General features: G+C 38.7%; 2 protein-coding genes across 2 annotated transcripts in view; one reads left to right on the forward strand and one right to left on the reverse strand.

Moving 5' to 3' along the window:
• The window catches only part of COL4A4 (collagen type IV alpha 4 chain), a gene marked incomplete at both ends in the record, with an annotated part of 61,755 nt that extends 56,836 nt beyond the window's left edge, over nucleotides 1-4,919 (reverse strand). Inside the window, 3 exons of the mRNA XM_082287730.1 lie at nucleotides 960-1,037; nucleotides 2,893-2,932; nucleotides 4,864-4,919. Of these exons, the coding sequence (XP_082143856.1) occupies nucleotides 960-1,037; nucleotides 2,893-2,932; nucleotides 4,864-4,919 (174 nt within the window). The remainder of the gene's footprint in view (nucleotides 1-959; nucleotides 1,038-2,892; nucleotides 2,933-4,863) is intronic.
• A 4,146-nt stretch (nucleotides 4,920-9,065) lies between these two features.
• COL4A3 (collagen type IV alpha 3 chain) overlaps nucleotides 9,066-25,226 on the forward strand; it is a gene marked incomplete at its 3' end in the record, with an annotated part of 53,597 nt that continues 37,436 nt past the window's right edge. Inside the window, exons 1-5 of the mRNA XM_082287937.1 lie at nucleotides 9,066-9,178; nucleotides 20,208-20,264; nucleotides 22,557-22,646; nucleotides 24,579-24,623; nucleotides 25,089-25,133. Coding sequence (XP_082144063.1) covers nucleotides 9,098-9,178; nucleotides 20,208-20,264; nucleotides 22,557-22,646; nucleotides 24,579-24,623; nucleotides 25,089-25,133 — 318 coding nt within the window. The 5' untranslated portion in view covers nucleotides 9,066-9,097. The remainder of the gene's footprint in view (nucleotides 9,179-20,207; nucleotides 20,265-22,556; nucleotides 22,647-24,578; nucleotides 24,624-25,088; nucleotides 25,134-25,226) is intronic.

Below are 25,226 nucleotides of genomic sequence, written 5' to 3' on the forward strand. Positions count from 1 at the left end.
TCCAAGGACACCAGGGCAGTGATCATGACACAGCAAAGCATGCAGCTAACTGCAGAAGCACAGGAAGGAAAAGGTGTGTCTTGCTTTTCTGGCAACTCAGGTTGTACACAAAGAAATCAGGCACATGGCTCTTCCAAAACTGATCCACCACGTTCAAGTTTTCTAAACCTAAACTTAACCATTAGTACTTTGGTAGAAAACAATTTTCATCACTGACAATTTTTCAGTTGATCACCAATCAGGACATACATACATATACATATGTATACAACTTTTATATATATATATAAGTTTTTTCCTCACACAACATTTAAATTATTTGCTATCTCTGTATAGAGATGTATTCTGAGAAAGAACAGCCAAGATAAAAGTCTTCGCAGGACATATTTTAATTAACAATTAGCAACATGCACAGTTACTAATTTTAGCATGTAATGTGAAAATGCCTTAGAGTTGTTTTATAATTATTCATATGACAAAGACAATTCAGATTTTTTTAAAGTTAGTATCTTAAGTGAGTAAAATAAAAAGTCTGCAAACATTTTCAGAGTCATCTAACCCAAACAAGAAATAACTAAGTTCTCAAAAACCTAGAGAATGGCATGGACATTCTCTCTTAACCAGCCTCTTATTAGAAAACAAGCATAGATTTCTATACTTTACATGTATTAGGAATTACATCTGTCTAACTCCTAGAGTGATCTCATAGAATCCTTAATACAAAAAAGGCACCATAATTAGTACCAATCCAGTTTACAAACAAAGTTCTTTACAAACAACTTTCTTCAGTGACAGCTGTATTGATACCAGTGAAAGAATTATGCTAGTTTGTCAGATGTGTTTGTGTCTGAATTTTGGTTTAGTGATTTATCAACCATGTTGATTTTCAGGAACAACAATGTGCACAAAATGAACAGTATTTACAACAGTAATTGTCATTCATTCTAATCATCACTTACCCTTGATCCTTTTTCTGGAAAGCACCGACAAACTGAACAATCCTGTCCCCCACATGGATCAATATATGCATATCCTCCCTAAAAATTAAAAGTTTATGGATTTATCAATGCACAACAGACAACAATTACTCCATCAAATATTGTCAGCTGGACATATTAGCTAATTAGAGGATTTTCAAGGCTAAAGATCTCTCATCAACATAAACATGCTGGCAAGGTAGAAGCAGTAAGGAAAAGCTTATTACTGTTGCTGTAGAAGGTGGAAGATCTTAACTACAAGTTATGTTACATAACACTAAGTATTACAGCCAATGTAACTTAGGAAACCAGCTGCACCCAGAAATACATTTTAACAGAGTCAGAATCTTATTTGCAATAATGTGAAATTTGTAACCCATCACATTATTTTATGAGATTGTTTAACTACAATGAAACGATAAAAGGCAAAACAAGATGAAGGAGCAAGAAGTTCATTCAGACATAAAATCTTGAATTTAATTCTTGTCTATTAAGCGAAACAAAGTATACACATGGTGTAATTATGCATTGCCTACTATGAATTTACTTATTTCTTGTATTAAAAATTTCCGTTATTGTCCTCTTAATAGCAAAGAAGTGACTGCTTTGTTTCATCAAATTACAATGAGAAAAAATTCAAGGGGAAATGAAAACACAACAAAATGTAAATTCACTAGATTTTCTGTGTGGTAAGTGAACATGATTTCATTATTCATTTCTATTTCCCCAAATGTAGTAATAAACACACATCATATGCACTTACAAACTTAGTTGGAATGTCCACTAAATAACATTATTTTTTCAGTAAAACTGTAAATTATAAAAGATATTTTAAAAAATATTTTAACAAGGAAGTAAAAGATTTAAGAATAATGTAGGTAAACAAGTAAATGGTGATAAAAAAAGTATTTCCTTAGTTTGGGTTTTCATTATTATCAAGGTCAAGATTGTTTTGTTACTGGTTTTAATACCCAACAGAACACTAAAGGCTCATACTTCAATGTTTCAAGGAGTAAACACTGACAAATTTTAGATAAGGAGGAAAAATTCTGTTCTATCTATAACATTTTTAAAATATCTGGAATTCCCAAACCTCAGAACAAGAGGGTATGATGGTCTCTTTCACAGACTATTTGTTCTTCACACACTGCACTTCCCATGAAATTACTAATCCACTCCACACTAGTCTCTCACCGAGTTGTTAGAATCTTACCTCTCCTGGAATGTCAATAGAGTACAAGTTTCCAAAAACAGAACTGTTACCCTTTCTTCTGATTGAACACATTTATTTTTTAAAAATATGTCCATTTTCAACATAAAATAAAAAGGCATGAGTTTGAGAATTTAAAAAAAAGCCTCTACAAAAGAGAGCTTCTAAATATTTGAAAGAATACAAAGAGGATGGACTTGAAAGAAGTTTCAGTGAGGGCATTGCAAACATTAGGGTTATATGAAGGCCAGTACAGAGAGGATAATAAAGTAGATATTGAAACTATATTATATGTGAAATTTTGGCTTCAGAGCGATGGGAATGTCCATGGAAACCAGTTTAAGATCTAAGCTAACACAGAGAGCAGAGCTTGAAAGCTAGAATTGACATATGCCCTAATGCAGAACCATCAAAGAGACTTTATGAGGAGGGAGACAGACTCAGTGAACAAGGAGGGTTTTCTACATGCAGCTTTCCAAAAGCACCTAAAGATGCCAGAATTAGAATCTAAGAAACTCCAGAGCATAAAACTGCAAAATAGATAAGTTGAGTAGCAGAAAGGAAAGTCAGAATTGCAGAAATACAGAAAGGAACATCACAGTTTCCCCACAGAACTAGAGGTCATTTTGGTGCATTTGGTGTTACTTGTTTGAACTGTACCATCCTATCACTCACCTCTCTAAAGCAAATATTAATGTCACTTACCCCATCAATTTCTTGAGTTGAAAAAATAATCAGTATCCACCTGATTTAAAAGAAAAAATTAAATTAAAACTAAACTTATAACATCAAATCTTCCCAAAAATTTAGCCTGTAGAAAGTGAGAAGTGATCAAGTGAACACACGATGAAGTCCTGTTTGGGGTGCCTATATAGCATTTTTATAAGGGGTACACACCATCAAGAAATGGCCAGCCTGTGCTGTAAATATTTGTCTTTTTGGATTTGTGAGACTGAAGACAGACACACAGGCATGAAAGAGAGTACGTAAAAGTCCTTACAACTCCCTCTTGTAACCTATTTCCAATCCCACAATTACGAAGGGCTAGAGAGGAACCATTCCAGACAGATTTCTCCATGGACACCATGAAGTGAAGACTGAGTAGAGATGGGGATGATCTGCATCTACCCTGAAATGAGTTAGCTGGTGCTGTTTTCTTTTGCTCAGAGAGGGAAAGAGAAAGCAGAGCGCAAAGCCACATTCAGAACAGCCACATGATTCCAGAGCAGCTTCTGGGGAAGCCCAGCTCCATGCTAACCATTGCTAGTGATGGACTGTAAAGTTGAAAAAAAAAAAAAAGAATAAACTAAAATTAAAAGTTAGCTCAAAAATTCTGCAGCAATACAGGAAATAAACATTCCTTTTAATTATTATTAATGCTAATATTATTTTTACTAAGAGCTAAGGTGCTTACTCATTATATGAAAAGATAAATTAGACACAGCCATAGCATACAGACTGCTGTGTACTATTCTACAGGCTACAGTGAAGCCTATATCTAAATTACTCCAACTTTGCAAATATACTAAATTTTACTAAATGGGCATTTAGTAAAATTCCCTATTGAGATCAACTTCTGTTCTTGCTTTGTTAGTCATATGGTCAACTCTTAGAAGCACTAAGAACTGTGCCAGCAAACCCCCAATTACTCTCCCTGATTATTAATTGTTCATAGTTTAAACTGGAAATAATATAACCTGTATATGATCTGATATTTACTGATAAATTCAATAAAGCATTAACATGTTTTAGCCATTTATGTACATTTACTCCATATACTTTTTACACCTGTGTTGCCTGCTACTCATTTTCAAATACAGATTTTACTGAAACAAAATATTTATGAAAATAATTAGTAGCAACTGAAGACAGAAGATGCTGTCCCTTGCTAAATATGAAATGAAGGACTGATTAAACAATGTGAAACTGCCAGATGATCAGCTACAGCAGTAAATGGTGGAGAAGTCTTCTGCAAACCAGTGGTTCATTGTTTAATGCATCAAGTAAGTTCATGCTGGAAGGATTTAACTTCACAGGAACACTTCAACCAGGTAGCAGATAATACTGTTGTTCTGTGATTGTTAATAATTTAACGCCACTTTTGCTTCAATAGACAGTCCCTGTAAATATTTATTCCCATACCAAAGTTGACCAGCTGTGAGTTATTTTTTATTTAGGAAAACACCAAGTTCTCATGAAGCTTTTGCACAAGTGAAATAGAAATCTGATTATGTTTTTCTTGATACATGGTGCTGCAGTCCCCCCTTTTTCCAGCCATATACAGCAGGCATGTGTTTACCAGATTCTCTGCCATTTCCAAATCTCTGCCTCCTGACGCCAGGGAGATGTTCCCTATGTAATTGACTCAGCAGAGACTGTTAGCGGTAAGTCACTCACAAATAATGCAGAAAAAAGGCAAGAAGAGCTGCCTTGGAGAGACTCAGAGTTATAGTTCCTGTTTCCTACTACTTAAATAGCATAGAACCTGAAATTCAAGTGGTATAAACTTATAGACCAGTAATTGAACTCAAATAAAATAAATTATCACACAGGCTTATCAAATTTATGACAGGCCACAAATTATTTAACTTCTGATTTCTTATTACTGTTAAATTGATAGCTAAGAATATATCTCAGTGCATCTGGTTAAAAAATGTAGTGATCTGTAAAACTCACCAGGCAGCTGTGATAAGCCATTTAATCCGTTCAAATGAATCCTTTGTTAATGCCATTCCTGCTGATTGAGGATTTGTATATGCAGCACTTTTTTTTTCTTTAAATGGCAGGTCTTCTCTTTCCTTCTGTTCATGGATGGTCTATAAACACTGTTCCATAATGGTGTTGTTTTCCCCTCTGAACCTGTTTATATTAAAATATACATGAATAATTACTGGATAACCAAAAATAAGTCTTAACCATTTATCTGTGTTACACGGCACAGCTTTGTGTTGGCATTACATTATGTTCTTCCTATTCAGGCCACATTTTATTTTATCAGCAATCCAATTATTTCAAGGGGACTATAATGAAACTGCAGATCAACATAAAAAGGGGTACAAGATTTCAGCCTAGAAAAGACAGTCTCCATTCTGTGTTTAAAATAATGAACAAAGAGCATCTTGCATTATTATTTCATAAAAAGCTTTCATAGCCACCATTTTAGTTAAAGGCATTAAGACAAAAGATGCAACACCTATCTATAGTAAAAAACCTAATGAACCTTAGAACACAAATCCTCAAGAAAGTATTTGCTATAGTTTTAAGACCAGATTTAGCAGCAGCAGCTTTTGCAAACTGGGCTGGACCAATCTGTGCCAGAATCTGAGCAAAGGAGGACCACTCTGAACGCAGAATAAGCCATATGCATTTTCATCTAAGAGCTCTACCCATATGCATGGACAGATGACAATCATTACCTAGAGATTTTTAGCTTTATTTTTAGAACATTTTTTTTACAGATTTTACCAGGATTTAGGAAGCTGGAAGCTCTGTGTCCAGGACTGACCAGCGGCCTCCACAATCCCACAGTCAAATTTTGCATACATAAATTGCATACATAATACATAATTTGCATACATAGTGCATCCCTAACCTATGACTTATGTCCAACAGCAGTTTTATGTGCTGCTCCAACCTTTTTGTAAACCCAAGCTTCACAAATCCAGAGACATGGCCAGGTCATGTACAAATTTTTATATCTCCCAAATGAAAAAAGAAGCTGCAATCCTTTGTAATATGGCATGTCTGGCAAATGAGTCACACTGGTTATTTCAAACTGAGGGTTTAAGAGGCTGGGCTTCTCCTAGGTTAGCACAGATTATCACAGGCTTCTGCTTTTTAGTGCTCCAGTATTCCAAATGTGGGGAAATAATTTTGAGGAGACTGAACACTGACTAGAGTGAATGGACAGGGGTTTGCCTCCATTGGAGAAGTCTCCTGAGTAGGCAAAGACAGACCGCTCCTGAGCAAGGAGTAAGGATGTGAAGTGCAGCAAACTGGCTGCTCTCTGATAGCTGTTCAGGCAGCAGCCATGTGTTTGTTAAACATGTGAGGGTACAGTTCTTGAAACATTACTATATTGCTTTCTATTCTTTAGATAGTGTGGCATCTTTTTAACCAGAACTAATCTATAAATAATATTGACTCCTGTGTGTATGCACAGTACATCCAAATCCCACAGTATGAAGAAGAGACTTTGTAAGCTGCTGTGCACTGACTGATGAATAAATAGCCTAAAGGCAGCCAATCCATGCTGCAAGATCACTCTCTACATGTATTGTACAGTACTCCATTCATCTGTCAAATTCTTACACTCTTGCTGTGCCCTAGCTCCCCATCTGTAAAAAAAGAAAAAAATAACAACATCCCTAATAAAAAAATAATATTCCAACAGCATTCCTACCTCACTGATTTTTTACATTAGTAATATAAACAATATAAGCAAAATTGTGAGGCAATACAATATTGCAGGGACTGACTGCCTCGAATGGAAAGTCCAAGCCAGTCATAAAGTGTTAGACTTTGCAGAAATGTGTTCCTGTTGCCCACTAGCCATCTCATTATTTAATTATCCAAACAGCTTCTGAAAATTAAGAAGAAAATAAAAAAGAAAATTATATTTGGTACATTTGCTTTGTATTAGCAGTGAAAGTTTTATTTTCAGATTGAAATCCATTTTCATCCAACTCATTGACACAGTTTAAAATAATACTTAATGCATGAGTGGAAGACTTGCAACCCTCTGCTTGTTATTTTGTCATGGCTATTTAAACCCCATCGTTTTCCGAACAAGTTGAAGTGTTCAGTAGCTAATACAGTAACAGAAAGAATACAAGGTGTTGTCTAGATTGATGTGTCAAATTGTCACGCTTTATGTTTTTGAAGCAATCACAACAGTTACCTCAAAAAAATATACCCAGGATAGCACACTCACTGCCACCAAAGGAATAGGTTTCATATGAGATCACCAAACCTCACCTCAGCCTCAGAAAAAAGAAGGGGAAAAGCTGGCACTATAACATAATCTAGATGATTACTTTCTAGACAAGAATTGAAAAGCAAGAAAATTTCATTCTCAGTAACTCTGCTAAAGACCGTGGAACATGAGCTATAGTTTGAGGCAGACACACAGCTACAGTTATTGAGATATAAAAAATTGGAGCAGTCCTAACTGTATTCTCATTACATCCAAAGGAACCAGTCATGTGCTGGGGCACTCTGCACAGAAATTGTAATAATTTCAGAGGACTGATCACACCGTCTTCCACTGTAGTCTCTATTGCTCTGACCTCATTGTCTCGTAGACAGGTTCTGCACCTTTTGTTTCGACTTTTGTATAAGTGAGTGTCTACTACCTTCTCTCTAACACCAGTACTTCTCATGTTAAATCCCACTAGTGGATACTATTTCTTCCACATGGTCACCATCAAGCTGGCCAGAAAACGGGGGAATTCTTTTCCTTTCTCTCCATACCTTGCTGTCTATACCAGCTTGCTCTCACAGATGTTGGATATTTTAGAGTCAAGTTGTTTTAACATGATTCTATGTACAAGATATTTGGTAGTGAAGATAATGCTCACCTATTCCCGAGGCATGTTCTTACTAGTACCGAACTTTTTTGAAAAGTAGCTTCTACTAACCAGCTTTCACAACAGATTTCATAGGTTGACAGTATGGTCTACTGAATGGAGATCCAGCTCTACTCTTCTGCCTGTCAGAGAAGCTGTTTTACAGCGTTCTGTGGCTAGCTTTCCGCTCATGAAAGCCTTTAGATTTGTATTTCATTTAGATTTATATACACATTTATATACACATATCATATACTTGCTTTTGCTTTATCACTTCTAGTGCTAAAAAACCCTGTAATGTGGGATTTCCTGTACAGCATCCATGAACACTACAGACAAGGTAAAGTTGCTGTGGCTGGGACTGCCAACATGCTTTCTAAGTTTGCACCTTTTCAAAACAGCACTTTATTTGGTGAAAGGTTACCTTGAGCATGCAGCACTTCTGTCAATAACATAAATGTGGTAAACTTTACACATCGTCAACACTACAAATCACAATTCCATTCGCAAAAACTTCGTATCGTATTACGTGGAAACCCTGGGGAGAAACATTTCTCGCTGCTTTCCATTTATGCGGTGGGGCATAAATCCCTCTGGGAGTCTCCTCTGTCTTATTAAGAAAACGCTCGAGGGAGCGGAAAGCGTTGCTGACGGAACTCCGGTCCGTGCCCGGGAGCGCTCCGGCAGCGGCGGGATGGCCCTGGGGGCCCCGGGTGCTGCCGCCGCCTTTCCCGGTACCGCCTCGCTCTAGGCCGGTTTCACCATGCCCTTCTCCCCGCCGGAACCCAGGGCCGACCTCGCTCTGTGCGAGCGCAGCCCGTGCCTTGTTCGGGCGGTGCCCGGGGCCAGCCCCGGCCGCGCTCCCGCCGCGCAGCCCCGGCCGTTCGGGCGGCGCCCGCCACCTGCGCCCTCACGGCGGCGCGGGAGGGGGACGGAGCCAGCCGGCCGCCCGGGACACCTCCCGCTGTCCCGGGACGGGGTTGCCCTTCAGCGCGCTGCCCCTCAGCGCGCTGCCCAGCCCCGTCCCGAGGAGCGCCAGGTGCCTCCGCCCGGGGCTGCCCGTCCGCGGCGCTCACCTCAGCTCCCAGGCGGGAAAGCCCCCGACACCTCGCTCACTCCATGCCCGCTGAGGACGGACGGACGGGCAGGTGGCGGCTGCCAGCGGTGCCCAAGGCAGGACGCGCGGGAGGGGTGAGGGGGTGGAGGAGAGGCGGGGCCGCGACGAGGGAGCGCTCAGGAGGGTGCAGAGCAGCAACCCTCAGGCCAAAACCCACGGAAGGGTGGGCGGGGGGCAGAATCGAAGTGCCCCGGGACGCCGCGCAGGCAGCGCCGAGGAGGGGGGGATGGCCGGCGGGGGCTGCCCCGGCCGCCTGGCGCCGGTGCTGCTGCTCGCCCTGCTCTGGCCGGGCCGCACCGCGGCGGAGGTGAGTGAGCTCCGGGACGGGGCGGTGGCGCGGGGTGCCGCGGAGGCTGCGGCAGGACCTGGGGCAGAGCAGGGTTCGGCCCCCGCTCCCCGCTGCCACCGCGCTGCGTTGGCCACTGGTGAGGAAGGAAAGGTGAATGCGTGTGTTTCAAATAATGCGCCTCCTTCGTGCCAGGTACGCGCGCCCGGGCGAGGCGAGGCGAGGCGAGGTGAGGTGAGGTACATCTTACCCAGCTGCGGGGCACCGCTACCCGGACACCGCTGCCGGGCGGGGATGAGAATGGCAAAGAAGGCGCTGCGTGGGGCACTGCGTCCCCGCTGGCCTCAGGAGCTTCCCGCCCTTCCAGCTGAGGGGACGGCACGGGGTGAGATGGGGGCTCCGTCCCGCCACCCGCCCGGGAAGCGGCTGCGGAGGCCCGGCCTGCGGGCGCAGGGGATGTGGACGGCCAGGACGCAGCGGTGTGGGAGTGGATGGTCCTCGAGGAAAACACCTCCGGAGCGGCACTTGCCGTCTGGACCACCTGTGCCACCTTCACGACAAAATCATTTTACAGGTCATCTTTCAGGCTTAATGATGAGTGTCCATCACCGTTTGGTTAATAAATTCTCCTAGATCATACCGTAGTCTTTCTGAGCCTTTCTCCAGTGTCTGGTTAAAACGATTGGACTGTACGTTCTCAGTTGGGATAAGTGCAGTCAGCTGTGAGGGTACACGGGTCAGTGTAGCTCTCAACATTTCTAGCAGTTACCAAACAGAAAACTGCCGGTTTCAGTAAATTTCTGGTAGCCATCAAACACATGAAACTGACAATTTTAAAATATCTGATAGATCTAAAACACAAGAAAATGCCAGTTTTAGTAAATTCCAAGTTCTTTCTCCTGTAATAGTCAACAGTGTTAATTTTTCCTTGCATGTATGAGTAAAGCTCTAATGCTATACATGAAAATCTTTACTGCCTATCAAAACATTTTGAAGTTCACCTTCATAAGGAAAAATAGTGATCTTGTACTTTGTTGTTGCTAAAGCAGAGCCATGTTCTGCTATAATTATCTGAAGCAGTCTAATTAGTAATTATGTTTCTTCTAAACTCATGAAGCTGTTTCACTCACCCATTCTGGGTAGTGTCTGGAAACAGCATAAGCACCTCACCCAATAAGCTAGGTTTTTTCATGGCACTCTAAGTTGACTGGCAGTCAAGTTCAGTCATTTAACAAAGATCTAATTGTTTTATTTGTCACGGAATTAAAATACCTCTTAGTTCTTATGTAGAGCAGAGGTACCAGATCTATTTGCAAAGTATGTGTTTTCTGCAGTTGTTTCAGGCTCTATCTAGATCTGATGCTTACTGTAAAGCAAGACGTGGAAGATTAACAACTGAAGACCTGTCTCTCTCTTCTGTCCAGTTTGCTGGTTTTTTTTCCATTCTCCTCTTCCTCTGCTGATACCTGCCACCCCATGCCCTTGTTGCTCTGAAGAGGTGGATATCATCATATGGGCTTCTGGATGGCTTTTAGCAAGCACAGGCTGTGTTCCGAGAATGCCCCCCCCCACACACACTTTTTCTAAGCCTCTCTTCTGGCAGTTTTGTCTAAACTCCTAATTAAATATCAGTGGCTACTGTAACTGACGTGAAATAATTGATAAATCATTGCATCTTGGGTAAACTGTTCATTGCAAAGAAATAGGTATAGTTAATGTTGTAAAATTATGCTAAACTTTCATATGAAAATAAATTTATGTTTGACCAGCAAGCAATACTTCTGCTGTTTGCATCAATTAAAAAACATTTCAACATAGAAAATTTTAGGTGTAGCTTATTCCTGAAGACAGGAAAGCAAATTATTAACCTGTGCCTGCTGCTGTTTATACAGCAAATTTTAGTCCTTGTAGCTCTTCACAACTTTGTGGCACCTGCTGGGGAGTATTATTGTCTGCATTCTTGGCCACTAGCATGCTCTAATCACATCTTCTGAAAACTCAGCAGAAGTAGCATCTTCCCATGTCAAAGGCTTTTCAGCCACTTTGATGTATTCCTTGGCTTCAAATACTAGTGTTATAATTATTCAGATTTTTCCACTGTTCATTTAAATATTTTAAAATAATAGTGATCATCATCATCATCAATACATTTCCACAGGGTACAAGATTCTTCCTGTTCTTCATATTTTTTTTCTCTCCGAAAAAAAAAGGATTTGCTTTTTCATTGCTTAGTTTTGTCTAACAGCACCTGGAACTGATAGTGCCTTGATGCAAATGTACAATTCAATTAATTCCCTTAAGTGTGTACTGTCTTTTGATACCATTTATATGCACTTCTTGTATATTTTCAAATTAAACACTAATCTAAAAATGTTCCCTGAAATTTGTTGTTTCAAATGACATGCTGTTTCAATTTTTCCTAATTGGAAAAGTATCTTGCTCAAGTTCATTAGTACTGAATCCATACTGCTGCTTTGTGGCATTGATCATTTTTATGTTGGCATCATGTTAGTATTTGTTCAGAACAGAGTAAGAGAGTTTCTGCTTGAGCAAGATCACTTGCTTGCACCTCATCTTACTACCACTTTTTAATTTGTATTGTAAATACTGTTGCAATGTTTGTTAGCTCACAGGATAAAATTAACAGCACCTTATTATATTTTTGCCTCCATTATGGCACTTCATATTTTTCATCGTGCACTGGTGGCAAAGGAGGGGACATAACAAACTGGGTGACTGTAGGACTTGGGAAGATCTTGCATCCTGTTTCTCACACATGTTGTCTCTTACTAGGTGCAAGGGTTCATATTTCACGATTAATTTCATTTCTTAAAAATGTTAGAATTTGCATACAAGTACTTAAAACAAGTCTTCTTTGCTTCCTAATAGCAATTCTTTTTTCTTGATTATATGTGACCTATATTGCTGTCACAAGAAGATCTTAATACATCGCTCTGGAAGGAGAAAGTGTTCTAGCTCAGCCCATGGCCATCTCCAAGGCTGCTAAGAATGTGATGCAGGCTTAGTTTAACCAGGAATCAAAGTGTTAGAGGCACCAAGCATCATGGTGAGAATGTTCCTTCTCTGGCAGCCTTCAAAAGCACCCAGGTTCTTTTCTGCACAAGCAGCTGAGAAGGGAAGATGTGCACCTGAATATACAAGGGAGTTTACTGAGTGTGTTAGAAAAACAAGTCCTTTGTGCAGTGCCCTCTTTGATTTGGTTAATGTGCTCCCAGCTCCAAAGTCAAGGAGGCTGTTACTCTGATAACTGGGTCCAACTGCTAGACTGTTCTGCTCCTGATTGCCTCTACATTTATTGTAATTCAGCCATCACCTCCACAGAGAAACAGGACATTGTCACAGCACTGCAGAGCAAGGCTTTTCCTACTGGGCCAAGAGAGTTAGCATAGATTAGCAGAGTTACCCTAATGTTTGTGCATCAAAATTGATGGAGTTCCGCTGGTTTACAGCACATTGCTCTGATGGCCAAGAAATGTGAAGTATGCCTATGTGTGTGCTGCATCATACAACTGAAAGATGAACCTTCTTAGGTGACCTTAGTAAACACCTGTGAAAATTGAACTGTTGACACTTGATGCCTTTTCTAGAAAACCTACATGATAAATACATATTTAAGCAAAAGCTTATAATTCAAGTTATTTTGCTGCCTGGATAATACCATTAAAATTGTTAGAGTAGGCAGGCAAACACTGGTTCTTTCTTCACTGCTTTGCATTTCATAGAGATAGAACCATTTTATTTGTGATCTGTGCTAGCATATCTTCTGCGATACCTAGATTTGTTGTAACAGATCTTTGAAACAAAATACTTTGCTATTAAGTGCAACTAGTATGGGATGTCCGGTCATCTGTTTTACTGTCACATTCTCACCCTACTGCCCAACAAAGTAATACTAGAAGTATGTTGGCATGGATTGCAGGAGCCTAGGAGGAAGGTGAAATACAAAAAGGCTTTTTCCTTAACTGTTTGCAGCCCCAGTCCCTCATAGTCACACTGAAAAAGTTGCATTTTGTCACACCTAATATATTTTTAGTTCCATTTTCATTATTTGTCATAGCAATTTCGTGATAGGGTACAAGTCTCACAGCTTTACAGGTTTTCCATTTTGCCTGGTTTAGTGAAGACCTTTTAGCTAGGGCTTTGTGCTGCATTTTTCCACAGATTATTTTGGAGGAAGCTGCAGGAAGAAGTGACCTTTAATTTTTTTAAATCTGTGAAATCCCAGAGCCTTTCAAATCAGGGGAAACCAAAGCCTGTGCAATAAGCTTTCTCTGAACTAGCTACTGTTGCTTTTATTGCTATTTGCACCACTTAACAGAAGATGCACACCAGGAATTTTATGAATATACAAATATACAGGCCCAAGGAGACAAAAATTATAGTGAATATCATTCCCACACTCAACATCTGGGAAGAAATACAAAACGTGCAAAGTAATGCTAACCATATTATGGTAGGTAAGCAAAAATTCACTAGTTAAATGGTGTGTATTCTTTGTTACTAGATTGCTCTTTTAAGGTGACTCTTAGGAAGGAAGAGCATGGATGAATAAGCTGATTAAACACCCTTAAGAATTCTCTACACAAAACAAAATTCTGCGGCCTGAACTGCCTAGTCTTTTTTCCTTGGTGAAAAGAAAAATATTTATTTCTGTTGTCCCCATGTCCACTTCAAGGTCAGGAGAAGAAATCAACCCCAGAGATGGAGTCTATGGCTCTGTCTTTGGAGATTTTACACATGTGAATATATCAGAAACAGTTTGGTTCCATTTCTGATAGTCCTTATCACAGTGACTTCCACTCTAGTGAGATGATTTGAACAGTAAGGTGTTGGTCATTATAAACATAAGCATCAAAATATTCTGTGGTTTAGAAGAAGAAGAAAAAGCATCATTCTCTTTTTCTAAAGAGAGAGCATTTCTGTATCTTCTCTTTATAGACCAAAAGGAATTTACACACATACCACCCCACCCCCACCCCCCAAAACCAGGAGATTTAAGAGCCTAAACATACAGTTTTCCAAAACTGCACACAATATGCCAACTCTGCTTATATAGATACTGAGTAGTTTTAGGCGACATCTACAAAATAGGCCTTAGTGGCCATCACTACAGAGCTCACAAATCATCTGAGTTTGTGAAAACTCAGTGTGTTTGTTTTTTTCTGAATTAAAACATTTTATCTGTTTTATCCTAGCGCAATGATGATGTTGTGGGCAAAGTGAAGATTGCTGAGCCCTACTGTTCTCACACTTCCTAACTGTTCACTGATAGTGAGTTGGAGAGAAGGGAGAAGTTCAGTATAATTAATTGTGCTGTATCTGCTTGAAGGAAGAGTATGGTCTGCACCATGGGAGTTGCATGTGGAGCATACTCCCAATGACAGCATGGTGAATTTTCCTGAGAATAGTATGAACAACTATGTTACAATGGTTTTTTGCAACTTCTGTTCAAACAGGCCCATTCACAGGAAAAAAAAGATAGGCTGTTCAGTAAGTATATCAACAAAAAGGAGGCAAGAGATACCAGAAGTTCTCTGAAAATTTTATTTCCATCTGGCTTATAGTTTTTAACCTAAGGTTTATGTTAATGCTTTTTTATTGTTCCAGGTCTGGATACTTATGAGAGATTTGGCTAATGCTGAAAAATTGCTGTTATACAAAGTTGTTAACCAACAGATTTTTGGTGTAAAAACGATGAGAATTTTTTCAAAATGGTTTAAATCTCTGAAGTGAAAAAGGGGTTCACACACACGTTCCCCTTGGCATAATATAAAGTTGTTTAAATGTTCACATACAGAAGCTTCTTCTATTTCTCTCTACATGTAATTTAACTTAGTTGGTTTGAAATACCATTATAAATACATCTTTATATTACATGAACAACCAAATCCTTAAAATTAAGGATGTAAAGTAAGGAAGTTCTTACCAAGTTCAGATAAAATGTGTTAACATTGTGTGACCACGAATTGTGTATCTGTAAGTTAAACACAAAGTCCTGCTTCTGTGAAATGTTATGTTTTACTATGATCACAAATGTTTAGGACTTCTCTCCTGCACCTCACACTGAAAGCAGTACATAACCAGTAATACAAGGCCTGTGTCACCAACAGGGCATTTTGATTCAATAGTTATTCCCTGAGCAAGGTTCCCATTACAAGACTTTAATGGAGCTTATTCAACAACTGCACTGCCTGTAGCGGAACAGTTGTCTCCTGCTGTGTCCTTGGAGACCCAGTCTCTCTGTGTTAGTTGCTCTTGACCAAGCTGTTTATTAATTAAGTTACAGGTGTATTTCTTTATAATGGAAAGTCCAAATGAAATCATTTTCATCCTAGGTATTCAACTGGTAAGCAAAATGCTGTGAATTGTGATAGCATAGATGGCTGTTAACAGGAGTCTTCTAAGGTAGGAATGTCTGGCTGTCTTCCAGTTCACAAGTGACTACACAATGTTTCAGGGCTTGGGAATTGACATATTTTCGTTCATCTCATCATCTCCTATTTCTGCTCTATGTTGTCTATACTTATTGGAGGCTTAATAATTTGGTTTTGTTGTACTGGTCCAGCAATCACTAAAAAAACACAAAGTTCTTCGTGGTCTTTGATAATTTTAATGAATTCATGTTTGATGCTTAGAATGCATGAAAAACTTTTAGTATACAGATTCTAATTGTGAGACTGGTATTTTGTTTTGATAGCAGTGTTTTGGAGTGAGGGGAACCTCATTCTCCAGGACCTTGCATGCTCCATGGTGATTTGCAGTTGTGCAACATGAGGAATATGCTGCTAGGGTCACGTATCTACTTACCTTGTCTAGCTAGAATTCCTGACTGTGCTAATCTAGCTAAGTATTTTAATACAGGTGCATCAGAAAAAAAAAAAACTTTCTTTATATAGCTTTTCTCACAGCAGGAACTTTTCTCTATAAAGCTGTGCTCTCAGATCCTCTTGTGCAGGTTAGGATAAATTTTCAAAACTGTAACCGTATCCATACTAGAAACTTTAGCTACCACCATAGTGTTCTTCAGAAAGTGCAGCACTTAACATATGTGCAGCATACCTATCCCAACACAAGTCTGTAGTGTAAATAAATGGTAGAGCAAAACTTCCCACTTCCTGTATTACTTCCGCCTTTATTAGATGCAATAGAAAGCATTAGTAGGGAACGAGTGAAATGGGCCTTTTAAAGTTTTAAGCACTATATTAACATCAACTGTTGGAGCAGGGTTATTCTATGTGCTCAGTTGTGATTTATAGACACAGCTGGGATGTGTAAAGTGATTGCTCTGCACTGAGACAGCCCAGGAAGAATTCAGAAATCTCCATGTGTCAGCAGCCCTTGAAAATTCGTAATCAAGACTTAAAGGAGCTGGCTCACTCTTACATAATTTCCAGTTTTCTGTAATTTCTCTTAAATGCCAATACTTATTAAAAATTACTGCTCAGGATATCATTAATGAGCAGAAAGATGGAAAAGAATAAAAAAATGGCATCACAGAAAAATAGATATTATCCAGTAAGTCTTGTTCCACCTATTGATAGAGTTCTAATTTAGCGATTCTGTAAGTTAGGAGATAAAGACCTAGTGGCAGGATAGGTGAGATGCTAATAAGTATCAAGTTTAAATGAAAAATCAGTTATGCATTTTTAAAAATAAATCTGATCAGCTGTTGGAGCAACCAGTGAAGGAAAGTGACAGCTTCATCACCCACTTGAGAGAAGACACCTGGGCTATTTTTACTGTCCACAGTAATTAATGGATATCTCTTGCACTGCTTTTAATTAATTTAAAAATACCTCATATTGCACAGTCATCTTTAATTTATGTTAACCAGGATTTACTTTGGGCATCAGTGGAGTTCACCCATGAAATTAAAGACCAATCAGACCAAAACTGCAAACTTAAGCCCCACTTCAGCGACATTACCATAGTCCTACACAATACATTTAATTTCATCTCAGCTTTCATCTGAATGTCTTTATTACTCATCCTGTGTGGTCTTGGACTGAAATATACGTAAGGAATATGATGCTTGTTTCCTGGAGCAATACATTTTGCTGCCTGTCTGTTCTGGGTGCAGTATTTTTAATACAAGTATGTATTTTGAAATCATAGCTGAGTTACTCTGATTGTCTCTGGATCTGGAAAAATAAAGAAATACTCTGACTGTCCTGTCATCATATATGTAATTCTAAAAAAACCCAGATCAGTGGAGAAATACTGTATTATCCTCACTTTGGTTCTTTTTGTCTGTTCTCCACCTTCCTGCCTTTAAACCATTCCCGGTAGGACTGTGTTGCCCCAGTGTGAGTGACAGCACTCAGAACCTGGGCTAGTGACAGAATAGGAAGTCTGGCATTGCCTGCTGTTCTCCTTACATTAAGACTTTGTCACATCTTTTGGCTTATTCAGGTTTGATAACATCCCTAAATACATTCTCTGACATTCTTCATATAACCAGTACTACTGGCAAAGTGCTGAGAACTGTGTAAGGTTCTTTCCAAATTAAGTTGCCACCACTGCAGTGGCTGGAGTAGCAGTGCCATGCTCAATGTACATTAACCTTTGTATAGGTGACACGACAGTCTGTAGTATGTTATTTCTTCCTTCTTTCTGGGTCATTTCTTTGAGGAATTATGTGAAGGAGAGGACTGGAATACTTTCTAAGCAGATGGTTAAGTTACTCTCTGAATCAGGAGCAGGAAGAGGTCAGAGCCCCACAGAATCCCATCCCATGGTGTAGGAAGGGCAATTCAGTGTTCTAGATAAGGTTGCACCCACTAAACAAAATATTAACCACTGCAGTAAATGTGCTTCAACATGTATAAGTGGACTTATGTATCTGTTTATAATAATGCTGTACCTATCACTAAAAACACTTTGGAGAAGAGGTCCTCTATAAATTACTCCAACTGCTGTGGGGTTTTAGTTTTGGTTCATTGGTGAATTGATTTGGTATTCATATAGTTACCTGGCTGTATCCTTTGACCTAGATTTTAGATAAAAAATCTACTTCATCTAAATAGACGAAAGAAATGTAGATTATTATTATGAAAATCACAAAACGAAAAAACATGCAGTATACCTGTGGCTTTGGTTAATACACTTATGTAGATGTTACTGTGAGAATTTTGAATAAACTGTTAATAATTAATACTCAGTTTCCTTATCATATAACCTGGCAACATCACTTTTTTTTTATGATCCTTTGATAAAGGAGCTACAGGCATCTTGCAAGGATGTGAAAGCATCCAGCAATATAAGTGAGCAATGGTTTTTGGTTCAAAGCTCCTGTACAGAAGGCCTAATCTAATTTTACGTAAAAAATTATATGCCAAAACATTTAGTATTATCCAGCTAACTGACTGTGTAATGTTAAATCATCTTTGGTCTTTTCAGTTTAGGTTAAAGTGATATGTGTACACAAAAAGACCTAAATAGATATGAAAGCTTACTAATGGTAAATTAAACACGTTCTAAGCATTCCGACTTCTTGAAGCGTAAAGGCTCTCTTTCTTTCAATAGTTTATTAACGTAGATTAATTGTATGGCATCACAAGTTTTTACATCTTCATGCATTTACCTTCACATTGGATTGTCTTTGATTATAAGATAGAAGTGTTTCTTCTGTATCTGTACACATCAAATCTGCTGCAGATTATACCTGTTACAGAAGAGTAATTTCATGTGTTGATTTCTCTACATGTCCTGAAAACTGTGCTTTGCATACAGGTATTGTAAAGAATCTAGTATACTTCTAGTGTACTTTCACAGGCAGACATAAGGTACAACTCCATGAAGGTCTATAGAATTATAATGATATATATCTGTGTATACATCTTGCCTTGAGCAATGACCCTTTTTATATTGCTTAGCAGAACTCTACCAATAATCTATATTTTGAAGATAATGCTTTGGGATAGAAGTACTGTCATTGAATAGGGTACAAGAAAATCAGTCTTATGAACTATTGAAAGACTGAAAGACAGTCTTATGAACTATTCCAATGTCATTGAATAGGGCACAAGAAAATCAGTCTTATGAACTATTGAAAGACTGAAAGACAGTCTTACGAACTATTCCAAATTTATTTGGAGATATACATCACTTTATCCTCTTGTATTGATATTTAAAGACTTAAAATATCTGTCATATAACTGACTTGATGAATTTAGATTATCCAGTGCCAGACTGATTGATGTCACCAAGAAGAAATCAGGATACTGTTTGTTGTTAATTCTGCACTAGTGCTTATTCTTGTGTCTCTAGTGATATAATCATATTGATTAACATAGTAGTGAAGGTAGCATAGTTAGATGGTTTCTGTTTTACATGATACCTTTGTTTTCCAAATTTCTGATGCAGTACCACTTGAATTCTAGCTGTCAGATCAGGGTAAGAATTAACTATTTAATGTTTGCATCTCTTTAAAAATCTGGCTTGAAACATCAAGTAGCTGCCTATTGATCTGTCTATAAATCAGAGGCAGACACAATAATATCTTGGGGGATTTGCCTTTCATGGCCAACTTACTTTAATTTCTGCTTTATTTTGTAAATAAATGCTTAAGTATCTGCTCATTGGAGAAATGCTCCCTGCAGCTTTTTTAAAAATTGATAGATGGCATCATCTCACCTAAGTTCAGCCACCTAAAAGACAAGCGGCAATGGTCAGGAATTGTCACGTCCATAGGGAACAGCAGCTACTTGCAGCATCTTTCCTCCATCATAAAAAAAACATAAAAGTTACAAATTTGAAACACTGTGACTGTTGTAGTATGAGAAACTGTACAGGTTAAGTAATTATGTCTGCAAGATCTAACTGATGCTCTTATCTGTCTTAAAAGACAATACAGAGGAATAATGAGCTCTTTGCCGATGTTGAGAATTGCCTCTTCACAAACATTTTTTTTAAGTTATATTGTCTGTGAAATATTTGCTTAGTAAAACCAGAGATCTCACTTGCCTCTCTCCAAACAACTCAATGAGAAAAATAATTGTATTACAAAGTTTGTATTTTTGTTTTACAGAACTGTGTATGCAAAGGTAAAAGTCCCTGCTTTTGTGATAGCACGAAAGGTAGTAAGGTAAGAACAGATACATTTTCCTTTTTTAATATTAGCTTATATGCTTGGAAATTGTTAATAGATTACTTCAGTTGATACAGTGAGTGAATTTAGTGTGTGATGGTATTTTGCCAACAGCCTACAGAGAATGATTACCTTACAAAATTCTGTTAACTTTGGGGACACTGTTTAACTAAGACTTTTCAACTGAATTTTTTTACTGCATTAATATGTTTACAGCACTGTATGATGTTTGAACACCAGCAAAACAACTGTCCAAAGCACCAGGTCTCTTTCACTAACTCCTAACAAATGTTATTACCTTGGCAGCAGCTCTCCTGTTACAAATTTCATAATGCCATCAAGAGTGTCATGTTCAGTGCTTCCCTCTTTCCATCTCTGGACCCTGCCCACCCCTCTTTGCCAGTTCCTGAAGGAAAGCTACACACACTGGCATCAAAGAGATAAACCTCTTGTAGATCAAGCAGGGGATGAGTTTCTGGGTCCTAATCACAAACACCTTGCCAGCACTGAAGGAACAGCAAATCTATCAGCAGTAAAAGATCCACAGCTCTGCCTGTTGCCAATAGCAGCTTGGCAGAGGCTCTGAGTGGCTTTTAGACAAACCTGAATTACACAAATGCCAAAAATTCTTTGAGACTCCTGCTTGCAGTTGGAAAAACAACTGATTCACAAATGAAAGGGGCATTATTGAAGAAGTCATGGTTGCAATTCAGGCGAGCCATGAACACAGAAGTTCTCATACTAAACCTTATGAACAAATTCCAGACATCTATAAAGATTTAGGGTTATGTTTAGTCCCACTGGTCCCATCTGCTTTTACAAAGTTGGAGAAAATTTATCTGAAAGTAAATAGGGTCATTATTAAAATATATGTTAATAAGTAAGAAATGAGAATACTAGTATTTTCAGTTAAATCTCCCTGTTTGTTTTTCATGTTACTAGCTGGTCTAACCTGACTTCATCCTAAACAGTGAAATTGAGACCAGCTGAAAAACTAGAAAAAAATAAATTGCCCACTAAAAGAGAAATATTAATAAGAATGGACACCCACAACTTTTCTTTAGCAGTTCCATGTTAAATAACTGAGCAATTTGTAGGTAAGAGTAAATAATTGTTTACACTGATGAAGTTTTTCATGCAACTATGGAAAATCAGGACAATGACATTAATCGGCATGTGTTGGTAATTATTCAGTGTTTAGAATTCTCCAACCTGAAAATCCTCTGATCTCGTTGATCTGCTAAGAAGAAAGTGTGGCTAAAATTGCCTTTTCTGTAGAGAGGGCAGAAGCTCTCAGGAGAGCGCCGTGCTGCTCTGGATTCAGACAGCACCGCGTGGCTCTTGCCATGGGCAGGCAGGCCGAGGACTTTGATTTTCCTGTGAGCTGGTAGCACACCCCCTCCAGCGGCACATTCTGGGATAGCATTCATCCTTCTGCCTTGGGACGCTGGTGTATGAAATAAACCAGTTTTTACAAAAAGCTATGCCGATTTATTATATAGATCTCACAGACACTTTATAATGCAATTCTTATTTTCATGTGTGTCAAAATATTATGGGATTACATTCTATCTTGAGAGATATAAATATATGTAACTACTAATATATAATTTTTATTTCATTCAGAAGCTATTTAAAATCTGGTGAGTTTGTGGGATTTTGAGGAGTGAGAATTGGTGCAGGGACAAGCCAAAGTATTTTGGTTTCCCAGAGACATCTCTTGGATCCTATCTTGTACATCAAATAAGACACTCAAACTTCTGCACAGCAAAATTTCACATGCTTTCTTTGTATAACTTTCTATAAAGCAGTAGGAAGATTGACTCTGAGAGAGCTGATAAACCCCTTCTCTCTCTCCCATGTCATGCTGTGATGCAAAAGGTCTTGAATAGGCAGATCTTTACTGATGTAAAACTGAGCATGCTAAATTGCCACTGCCTGAAGAGCTGAAACATCTTTTCCGTTTGTCTAAAATATAGAAATATTAACAAGGAATATGTATCAGCTGCTTTCTTAAATTTTCATGCTGTCAGCTAATTTCTATACTCTGCAAAATCTTGAGTGCTATCTTGTGTTCTGATAATTCATAATAATTATGAGTATGTGGTGCCATGGGGCCTAGGCAGCACAGAGATGGACCACAAAAACAGGTCAGTGTAGGCAAGCGGCAGTGTGTCTGCCACAGCAGCAGAAAGCTAAGAGGTGCTGAAAGTAATGAGTGCCTTAGAAATAAGATATCAAAAGGAGAATTCATGGATATTTTGAGATTAATTATCTTTATGTTTACAGGGTGAAAAAGGCTTTCCTGGTGTGCCAGGTCCACCTGGTCAAAGAGGCTTTCCTGGTCCAGAAGGGCCTCCAGGACCACAGGGACCAAAGGTAGGTATGTATGTGAGACAGAGAGATACACCCAGAGAAACTACTGTGCTTGACAGTCAAAGTTAGCTATGACTGTGTAGACAATTCTGTTTTATAAAACCAAACCAAAACCTGTCTCAGAGCTTCCCGTTTGGTGAGGGATGTTGTTTGGTCACCAGCTGCAATAGTCATTTTGACTGCATCAGAGTAGAGCTGATAAGACCATGGGCTTTTGTTGTCAATTGTCCATTGGCCAGTGCTAAAGCAGCTGGACTGAGCTGCCAGAGGCAATGAACATGGATCTAGGCAGACTTTTGCAGCATAGCCTCAGTTTTTGTCTTAATATCTATTAACATCTGAAAAGAAAGTAAACAGGCTACTAGTGAGACAAATATGAAAAATAGATTTAAGAAAATTTGAAGGGAAAGATGGTTTTTAAGATAAATCTTGGTCTGTTTAGGAAATACCTGGTTGCCTACATGGTGCAGAGGGTGGCTTCAGTGACTTGAGCTTGCTTTCTTTCCTGTATGCCTAAACTGAGGCTAAATATGAATTTTCAATAACTCCTGCATGAGTAGAAAAAAAACTCAACAAAAAGTCATGCAGTAAAAGTGTTTTATGTGTATTTGTTTTGAGGAACAGTATTGCTGTTATCAATAAACTGGCTCTGGTGAATAAATTATTTCTGTGTAAATACGGTGTGAACTCAGCCACAATGTAAATCAGGAAGGTACTACCACAATCAGATTCTGTCTAAGACCTGCACTAATGTGGCTACAGCACTTAACACTTTAACCTTTAAAAAAATGGGCTTTATAGTTTTCATTTGTTTAAGCATTGTTGCATTATTCTGTCCTATCATATTTTTACAATGCTTTCTGGAAGTGATACTCATGGTAGATTTCATACATGTTGATGAGCCCTTTATCTGAGCTCATTGAGGTGTGTAGTACAGCATTTCCCTTTCAGTAAGTGATAATAACTTCTGCAAGAATGGCAAAAAGTAAGATAGTTTATCTAGCAAGACCTCTCTTAGCCTGAATGGCATCTGTTGTAGTGTGTGCCAGTTAGCGTCTCCTATCCAACACTTCTACAGCATCTGAAATGGAATGTGGCCCAAGATTTTAGAAGCTATGCTGCTCTTCACATTTTCCATTTCCTGTCTGGGAATGGTAAAATCTTCATGCTAGCACTTAAGCTCTATGCGTCTTGAAAGAATTCCAGCAGGTTCTGTCCAGATGTTGCAGTGTCACTGGGGCATTCTTTGCTATCTTCTTTCAGCCTTGCTCTCCCATCCTGCTTAGCCCCCTTTCAGCTTGCTCTGGTCTTCCTTTCCATGCTCAACAGTGTGGGTGAGAGTACATACATCTCATGCATCTTGATCATTACACAGACATCGCCCATATCTGGGCATCTTCCAGCTTTTTCCTCACAGGGAAGCACTTCCAGGTCTCACAGTTTGACCAAATCGATAGCAACCGCATTCTCAACATTATTTTTTTGACCAATGATGAGATATATATTTTTTTTCACTACAAGGGTAAGAGGGTGGTGAGACACTGAACAGGTTCCCCATCCCTGGAAGTTCAAGGCCAAGTTGGATGAGGCTTTGAGGAGCCTGTTCTAGTGGAAGGGGTCCCTGCCTATGTCAGGGAGGTTGGAACTAGAGGATCTTTGAGGTCCTTTCCAACTTGAACCATTCTTTGATTCTGTGATAATCCCCTGTAAACACTGAAAGGGAGGGCAAGACACCACAATTTAGGCAAGTTGTATGAAATGTTTGTTTCCTTTATTGACTGTAATAGCCCAATCATTTATTTATTTATTTGTATAGCTGGTTTTGTGTGCGCATATTGATATTGATATTGGAAATACTGAGTGTCCTGTTGACATTTATGAGCTTTTTATCAATTGAAATGAGTTGAAAGATGTTGCTTTCCATTTGTGATCTAGGGTTCTCCAGGGCTTACAGGCTTAGTTGGACCCAAAGGTATACGAGTAAGTGTGTTTTAAACAAACATATATATTAAATGTCTTGCTAATTTCCACCTTGGTTCAATAATTTGTGAAAATAAAAGCAAAGCATTATGTATAATTTCAACATATGGTTAAAATTTATTACATGGTGTATGCACAAGCATTATTTTTAGACCTTTTGCCCTTTTTGCTACACCTTATGTACAAGGTTATTGCTGTATGTATTTAATATTTGGGTGTGCAGTGAAAAAGTCAGACTAGAATACTGTGAAGAATTATCTGGGGTTTTTCTGTGGACAAAACTGGTGTGTGTTACCTGTTTGTAACCATTATGCTTGGTTTACAATCATAATAGTTAAGGAAGTAACGATCTTTTTAATAGAATTGTACTTGCATTAATTCTTATTATGAATGTAATCAAAGAAAAATTGCTGATGAGCTTTTGTTTAATATTCATAATATTATTCTCTGGTTTAATTTCGTTAGGGAGTCCCAGGAATACCCGGATTTTCAGGTCCTCCAGGCCTTCCAGTAAGTAAAAATGAAACTGATTTAACCATTTCTCTCTTACTACAGTCTTTAGTGCACAATTATCCTCAGCTCAATGTGCTCACTCTAGTTTCA

This window comes from Coloeus monedula (assembly GCF_965178545.1).
Source record: "Coloeus monedula genome assembly, chromosome: 10".
Taxonomy (NCBI): domain Eukaryota; kingdom Metazoa; phylum Chordata; class Aves; order Passeriformes; family Corvidae; genus Coloeus; species Coloeus monedula.